Genomic DNA, 8,959 nt, shown 5'->3' with positions numbered 1-8,959 from the left:
CTCTAGGTGTGCGGGCTTCAGTAGTCATAGCACATGGGCTCTAGGGCACAGGCTCAGTAGTTGTGGCGCACGGTCTTAGTTGCTCCGCGGCATGTGGGATCTTCCCAGACCAAGGCTCGAACCCATGTCCCCTGAATTGGCAGGCGGATTCTTAACCACTGCACCACCAGGGAAGCCCAAGATCTTATTTCTTTTTGAAGCAGAGACAAGAATATAAGTAACAGATATTTGTAAAACATTTGAATGAATCGTTTGATGTCTAAGGTAACAAAATCTAAAAGTGACTGTTTTGTCTACATATACAACTTGAATTTCATGGACTTGATTCAGAGCACAGGACATCAACTGTTATGCAGATGGGTTCTCCTGTAGAATAAGGTAATACAACCATTACTTATAGCTATTACCAGTAGACTAGTCATTTCCTGATCCACAATAGCATCACCACCACGACCATCAACATCGACCACCACCACCAATATCAACCACCACCACCATCAACCACCACCACCATCAAAATCAACCAACACCACCAACATCAACATCAACCACCACCACCACCACCATTAGCATCAACCACCACCAACACCATCAACATCAACCACCACCACCATCAACATCAACTAACACCACCAACATCAACCACCACCATCAACATCAACATCAACCACCACCACCACCATCAATATCAAATAACACCACCACCATCAACATCAACCAATATCAACAACATCAACATCAACCATCAAACACCAACACCACCATCATCAACACCAGCCATCAACCATTATCACCACCACCACAACAGGGCTTATATTTACATATTTATTTTACTTTCCAAAATACATTCATATGCATGATCTCATTAGCTCTTATCTACTTTGTAAGGTTGGCAGAAAACTGGCATCACTATCCTCACTTTATCTGTAAGGAAACTAAGGTCCAGAGGGGTGAAGTGATGTGTGCAAGGACAACAAAGTGGTCAATAGTCAAACTCAGACTAGAGTCTGGTTCTTCTGACTGCAAAACTAATGCTTTTTTTCAATGGTCCACACCCTCTCAATGAAAATGAAGAACTTCTGAAAATGAAGATGTTGATACTGACAACTTTGGTTCGATATTCCAGAGTTTTTAGAACGAATGGCCCTCTGGGACCATATATCCCAACCCTCACATGTTCCAGATGAGCCACTAGCCACTCAAAGTTCATGTGACCCTCTAGAAGTTGAATTTTCATCCAAAGGATTTGACTCCAAATTCAGCCTTCTTTCCATGACAAGAGGCCACCTTCACATATACACCAAGAGTTTCCCAGATTACTCTAAGAACATTGGATGTCCCATGCCCTTTCCTGGAGCACAAGCTTTTCCAGTGAGGGTTGAGTTGGGCTGGAAGCCACTACCCCTGCTCATCTCAAAGCACCAGAAAGCCTGAGAAGGAAACAGGATGCTGGCTTTTGGTCACACCCCCATCCACCAGTGGCTCAGTGATGCTATTCCAGCCCGACTCAAGGGCTCGACCCCTCTCTCAAGGTTCCATTTAAATCCAAAGGTGCTCCCCAAAGCAAGAAGTTTGGGCCTTTTCTACGGAGGCCTGCTTGCCTAGACTTTCAAGGGATTCCTTGGATTTCGGTGTGGGGCTGCTGTTTCCACACATTATCCCCAGGCTGGCCTGGTTGGGCTGCAGGACAGCTCCGTTGCTAACGGGCAGTGAAGAGCATTTGGCTGCCTTGCTCTGGAGCCCTTTCTTCTTGAGTTCAGAGGTCAAGTTTGAGTAATAAATATCTTCCAAGGATTTATCGTTCTTTCTGAGGATGTTGCTGGCCAGTCGGAAGAGGAAAATCACTCCGTAGATGCCAATGATGATGAGGATATACCAGGCGGCACTGGTCCCGTCTGGAAGCTTCAGGGCCCTGGTGGAGTTGGTGCTGTTCCTTCCCTCCAAATGGTCCCTCAGCAGGTGCCCCAGGACAGGGCTGGCCTGGGTCTGGTTGGGGGCTCCCTGATCCCCTGAGAAACAGAGAGGTCCAGATGAGACCCAGCATTCTGGGCTAAAGTTTGCCTGGCCAAGCCAATAGCAGTGTCTTTACATCGGTGGGAAAATGGGACTGCTGAAAGAGGCTTTCTCTGTTCAATGGGCAGAAGCCTAACAACATACGTGTCAATATATTCCTTTTAGACAAGAGAAAATCACACAAAAGTTTAATAACATGTATACATGGGGGAGACCCAGGAAAACTGAGTAACTCCCATGTCAATATATTTTTAACAATCAAGAGAGTTCAAAACACCAAATTCTTGAATAGGAAATGCAACATCATAAAGATGTCAATTGTCCCTAAGATCATCTACAAAACTAACATAATTGCACTTAAAAGATCAGTAGGATTTCTTTGTGAAATAGACAAACTCTGCATACTGAAAAAGTTTTCCTAATTAGGAAAACACTGAAAGAGTGATGAGTGGAAATTAGTTTAGCCAGAAATTTAAACCTAGCCAGCCAGAAAAATGTTTACTATTTTTTGAATGAATGAGTGCTTTATTTGCCCACAGCCCAGGTGGGGCTTACTGGGCTTTGCAAAGGGCATGAGGGGCTCTTCAGAACCAAGTACTGCTTTCCCTAAAATGTCTCCCTATAAAACTACAATAGCTAAAACAGTGTGACATAATACATAGACAGGAAGACCAATGGAACAGAGTAACAACATCAGTAGAGTTGGAATTGGAATTTGGTAGATAACAAAGGGGTATTTCTGATCAGGAAGAAAAAGATGGATTATTCAATAAGTAGCATTAAAACAAGATAGCAGTGAGTTCACATCTCTCACCTCATGCCCCAAAACTGTCCAGATAAATCAAAGATTTTAACATTAAAAAAAGAAATACTTTAAAGTACTAGAAAATAACATGGTAGATTTTTTTCTCCCTTGTCATGTCAGAGTGGGATATCCCTTTCTCAGCGAAACACAAAAATTCAGAGGTGGAAAAAAAGGAAGGAAGAAAGAAAGAAAATGCTAAATTCAACTACCTAGAAAATTTTACAGTGATTGTGTACTATAAAACCAGAAGACAAATGACAAACCAGAGAAAAATGGAAATTTATGCCACTAAACTTCTTAATAAGCTTCAGTTCTATAAGAAAAATCCAAAACCCCAGTAGAAAATATGCAAAGGATATGGGCAATTAGGTCGGAAAAAGAAATGGACCTTAAACATAAGAAAAGCTTCTCAGTATCACTCATAATAGGAGAAATGCAAATTAAAATTGCAGCAAGATAACATTTTGTTATCTATCAGGTTTGCAAACTCATGATGTCTCAGAATACACTGGATATGTCTGCAGGGTTGTCAGGACCTTGCTTAATTGCTGGTGAGAGTGTAAATTTATACAACCAATATGGAAGGCAGATTGACAAGGTCTATTGACATTACAAATGCATGTACCTTTGACATAGCAATTCTACCTGTAGGAATTTATCCTAAAAATATGCTGGAACATGTCCAAAACAATGCATGTGTAAGATTAGTCATTGCAGCATTGCTTGTGATGACTAATGCTTAAGAACAGCCTGAATAGCATCAATTAGAAGATGGTTTAATCCATTTTGGGGCATCCATGCAGTGGAATACTATGCAGCCATAAAAAGTAACAAAGAATTTTCTTGGTACTAAATCTTAACAAATAAAAAAGTGCATAGTGATATAGCTGATACGATCCTATGTATAAAGGAGGGTATGTTATTTGCTTGAAGCTTATATACATGTAAAATATCTCTGGGAATGTGTATTTATTTTCAAAAAGAAATTAATTTAAAAATGGAAGAGTACAAGTGGGCACTTTCCTGATCTCCTTGGTGAAGTGCCCCTGGGTAAAGACACTGTGTGCCCTTCCAAGACCAGAAGATTAAGATCTTAATTGCTGTTTAACTCAAAACTGTTTTCTGTACTAGGAGAGCCAGTGAAAATGAAATGATAAAAATCAGAGAAGTAGTACTGTGAGACATTTTCCAGCTGTTTTATAGGTTCAAATTCTCATTTCTTGCTCTATGTAAACACAGATGTATCCAGACATGTCATAGGCTAAATCGCATCACCTGCTGGGTAGACCAAAGGTGCTCCATAAGTGCTTTCTATTTGATATTCACTTGTTGTTAATTCATTTTGCTAATGCAAGGCTCAGAGAGACCAGTAGTTTTATTATAGTTAATTGTCGAATGAATAATTTATTACTTTGAGATTAAGGGAGAAACCATTTAAAAATAACTGTACAACCACATGTGACACAGCCCAAATTAACAGATTTCATTATATAAAATTTGTCACTCATAAGAAACAGTACAGTGATCTGGGATTTTTTACCGCTGTTGATAGAATCGTTTGAGAACTTAAATAAGGAAAGGGAAAATGTTCCCATAATTATTGAAAAACAAATCAACCCAACAAGAACCTCACAAACTTTAATTAGGGCAGGAGAACTTGTTTAAACCTGGAACGCATGTATAAACTTATAGACCTTTCTGTGGATTGTTATAGAATGATGTAATATGTGCAAATACATATAAAATATACCCAACTAAGAACTACAGAACATTAAATTATTTGAAAGTCAGTCCATTTTCCACATGAAAGAAACTCAGTATTTTAATTATTGCAGTACATTGTTCTTTACCTTTCTTTTTAGATGTATAAGTTAGATGGTATCTTCTATATCCTATAGAAAAGACAAAGCTTTTTTCATCTGTGCTGTTTTGCACTTATAAATTAATAATGTGACATATATAAGAAATTCCAGAACTGCTCATCCTTGCGTCAGAGCAGAATACTCACATTCCATGAGGTGGTCTTTTCCTTGACTCTTAAGAAGGCAAGTATAAGCCGCTGCCATTGAAAGAGAATAAGTTCTTTTTGCAAACGACCACAGTCCTACTGAAGTCAGGCTGCACTGAGGTTCAAGAGCAGATAGCAACGAGACACCCAAAGAATCTTAGGGCGGCACCAAGTAGAAACTGAGCAGAGAGAAACTGGACTCATTTTCTCTCCTTCAATTAATCAGAGGATCGAAGTCAATCTGTCATCTGTTGGCTCAGAAGAGAAAGCACTTCCTGGCTTTGGCTTGCTGAGGAGATCCAAAGCACAAGAGTTGTTTAAAAACATGCTGGTACCAAGGAGCCTCCAGCTCTTGCAGGTCCCATCCAGGACAGTGGTGGCCGGAAGCTCTCCGAGGCTGGCTTACAGCCTGGAGGGTTCCTGAAATTCCCTGTTCGGAACCTGTTGCAGGTGTGGCTGACTGTCAGGTGTGGCAGAGACCCGTTGTCACAGGGCCAGGAAACCCCATGGTCAAGAGTCAGTCACCAGCTTCCTCTAGGACTGTCCCGGAAGAGGAAACCCAGACAGGAAGGAGCCTGTGCAGGCAGACACAGCTGAGGGAGCTGGGTCCCCCTCAGAGATAAGTGGGCGATGGGCTCATGGGTCAGGCTGTGAGGAACGGGGCTTCTCTTTCCCACACCCCTGAATCCCAGGCCACATTGGAATCAAAGCAGATTTAACTAGAACGGGTGAGAAGAAGAGTCCGGGAGACAAGGGAATGCCGGGAGAAAAGGTCGGAAGACTTGGGCCGGTTCTGTGATGCAGCCATTGTTCTCTGAATCCTCTCTAATGTGGCCCTGACCTGCCTAACTCATGAGGCTCGCTGGCTTTTAAGATGTAATTTGATCAAGTTTCCATCAATGAGGGACTAGATAAGTAAATTTTAAAATAGGCCATATGATTCAGGAATTCCACTCCTAGGTATATACCCAGGAGAAATGCAATCGAATATCTAGACAAAGACTTGTATATGAATGTTCATAGCAACATGATTCATAATAGCAAAAAAGTGGAAACTATCCAAATGTCCATCAACTGATGAACAGATAAGTAAAATGTGGTCTACCCATATAATGGAATGTTATTTGGGAATAAAAAGGAATAAAGTACTGATACATGCTACAACATAGATGAACCTTGGAAGCATTATGCTAAGTGAAAGAAGCCAGTTACAAAGGACAACATGTATGATTCTATTCATATGAAAGGTCAAGAATAGACAAGTCTATAAAGGCAGAAAGTAGATTAGTGGTTGCCTAAGGTTGGGGTAGGGGACTAAGGGGTGATAACTAAGGGATACAGGGTTTATTTGGGGAATGATTAAAGTATTCTGCAATTGATTTGGTGATATTTGTGAACATACTAAAATCCATTGAATCATAGACTTTTAGTGGGTGAATTTTTCTGTAAGAAATCTGATTATTCAAATTTATTACCGTCAAGAATTATGCAATGATGCTGTGGTTTTCTTAACAAATAGAAAACAGACTGTGTACAACAGTGAACTCTATAGCACTAGTATCCACGAGGTAAAAATGAATGTCTCATTCATGGGATGTGGATTGTATTTCAATAATATAATATAGGTACACAATGGAATACTACCCGGCTATGAAACTATGAGGAAGCTATTTGTGTACTGACGTGTAAAGATCTCCAAGATGTTTTGTTAAATGGAAACAGCAAAGAAGAGAGTATGTTACCATCTATGTAATCATCCAGATCTGATTTTGCTCGTATAGGCATTCAAGAGCCCCTTAAAAGGATGCCCGAGAAAGTAAGAGCAAGAGGAACCTGTGGGGGGCGAGAACTGGGTAGATGGAGGGCAGGTGTGTGAGGGACAATGCTCACTGTGTATTCTTTATGAATATAAAGAAGTTTAACAGTGTTAAACACACCCAATCATTAAATGTAAATCTTTGTCAAAGCTCTATCTAGGCTCTTGCTGTCTCTTGCTGTGGGATGGCTGGACCCTGGTACCTCTGGCTCTGCTACAGAGACAGGGATTCCCAACAACCACCATGAGAGGTGAGAAGGGGCAGATTGGAGATCCTTCATGATAAAGGGCAAATGGGAACTTCCCTGGTGGCGCAGTGGTTAAGAATCCGCCTGCCGATGCAGGGGACACGGGTTCGAGCTCTGGTCCGGGAAGATCCCACATGCCGCGGAGCAACTAAGCCCGTGCGCCACAACTACTGAGCCTGCGCACCTAGAGCCCATGCTCTGCAACAGGAGAGGCCACCACAACGAGAAGACCGCGCACTGCAACGAAGTCCCAATGCAGCCAATAAATAAAAAAAAATTTTTAAAGGGGGGCAAATGGCAGTGAGGAGGGCTGGGAGTCAGGGCTCTAGTCCCCAATTTGTCCTTGTTGAGTAACCCTGGGCAAGTCCCCACCCTTCCTGCAGTTTCCTCCCCTGCAACTTGGAGGAGCAGCAGGGTCAGTATCCTCTGGTCCCAGGGAGACAGGGAGGAAGCCTGGGGTGTAGGGAAGAGCTGCTCCTTGTGAGGGTGTCTGAACAGGAAGGCTGCCAGCACTGGCCACCTCGGGAGAGGGAGAACACGCCTGGGCAGCTGGCGCCCAAGAGGTGCAGGCTTTGGAGCGTATGTCATCTGTGAAGTCAGAAGTTTTCGGCATTTAGTTCCACAGGATGTCAGTGTGGGTTGTTGGGAGGGATAAGCTCCAGAAAAATAGGGGAGATGTAAGGAAAGGGGGCCTTTGGTCTCATCCATACCACCACGGGAGCACTGACATTAGGAAATAGCTCTGTGCCAGGTGTTTTCCTCCTGGATTCCGCCTCTTAGAATTCCTACAAGGCGAGAGTATCATTCCCAGTTAAAGAGGGGAACGCTCTTTCAGGCTCAGAGAAGAGACTTACCCAACGTCATACAGCTTGTAGGTGCCAAAGGCCTTCTCCTTCCACACTGCGAATGTCACCTTCAGGCTGGACCCAGAGTCCCATGAATTCTCCGGACTGCTTGTCCTACAGGTTGACTTGTAGACTGTCATTGCTGAGACATATCCATGACCTTGAAACCCTCCCTGTTGGCTGAAATTAAACTGTTATGTTGTTATGTTACAAGTCAAGGTAATAGGTATGTTACAGCTGAGGGTGACTAGAGGAGGCAGGAGGGGGGCTCTAGGGTGCTGGTCATGTCCTGTTTCAGGGCTTTGTTCAACTTGGGGCACGTCCTAGAATTGTGTTCACTTTTCTGCATGTATGTTCTACTTTATTGCAAACCTCACCTTGCTGTTCAACATGGAAAACCCCGATAGGGGATGGGAAAGTAAAGTTGAAGGCTTATCTAGAAAAATACAAATGCTGTTTTTAAAAAGGGTTCTATATTCTGTCATGGCTGTGGCCACATGATACCATCTAAGGAAAAGTGCCCTGGGGTGGGGATGGTCAAGATTATGGTCACAGGGGCTGGGCAGCTGCCTGCCTTCTTATGCAGTGTGGGTGATGCCAACTATTTGTCATTCCTGAATGCTTACATAACAGCAAAATGTACCACCACGTGGGCCAAGAATTTCCTTCCCACTTATGTATGTCTCCTCTGGCCTTCTGGTTCAGTCTAGACAAATATCAACCTCAAGGCAGTCAAGGAAAGCCACTCACCCAGTAAATAGTTGACTGAGCTGGGGCAAATATTCTCCTTCCTCTGGGAGGAAGGGCCCCAATACCCTCTGGCTCCTTTGACTTTAGAACCTGAACTCTCCCAGGGGGCCATGGCTTTTTTTTGTTACTGAAGAGCCAGTCAGCTTAGAGAATGGCTAAATTGGGAACCAAGGTGGCAGTGATATGGATTTGACATTCCAAAACAGAGAAAAAAAGAAAAGAAACAAGTGCTTTTGCATTTCATGGGGCCAGAAATGGTATTTTTAAAATGTCAATAAATAAATGCCTATATCCACACTTGACCTTCTTTCTAAGAAGTATTTTCTGGGTGTGGGAGGAAGACCCCACCAACCAAGTCTGACACCCTGCCCTGTGAAAGGACATTAAAGCTGATGTCCAGGAGTCGTACGGCCAAGAACACAGATTCCAGGTGTTTCTGCCTTTGCAGGGGGTACAACCTCCCAGAGGACTTTT

At 42.8% G+C, this 8,959-nt stretch overlaps 1 protein-coding gene across 1 annotated transcript in view; it reads right to left on the bottom strand.

The window, feature by feature from the left end:
- Nucleotides 1–1,539: 1,539 nt before the first annotated feature.
- Nucleotides 1,540–8,959, bottom strand: part of SMIM34 (small integral membrane protein 34) — a 29,983-nt gene continuing 22,563 nt past the window's right edge. Inside the window, exon 2 of the mRNA XM_027130230.1 lies at nt 1,540–2,009. Within this exon, the coding sequence (XP_026986031.1) occupies nt 1,540–2,009 (470 nt within the window). The remainder of the gene's footprint in view (nt 2,010–8,959) is intronic.

This window comes from Aethalodelphis obliquidens, unplaced genomic scaffold (genome assembly GCF_003676395.1).
Source record: "Aethalodelphis obliquidens isolate GAN/ISIS:26980383/991018 unplaced genomic scaffold, ASM367639v1 scaffold1, whole genome shotgun sequence".
NCBI lineage: Eukaryota > Metazoa > Chordata > Mammalia > Artiodactyla > Delphinidae > Aethalodelphis > Aethalodelphis obliquidens.
The sequence above is the reverse complement of the archived record's forward strand: the minus strand, read 5'-3'. Positions and strand labels throughout refer to the sequence as shown.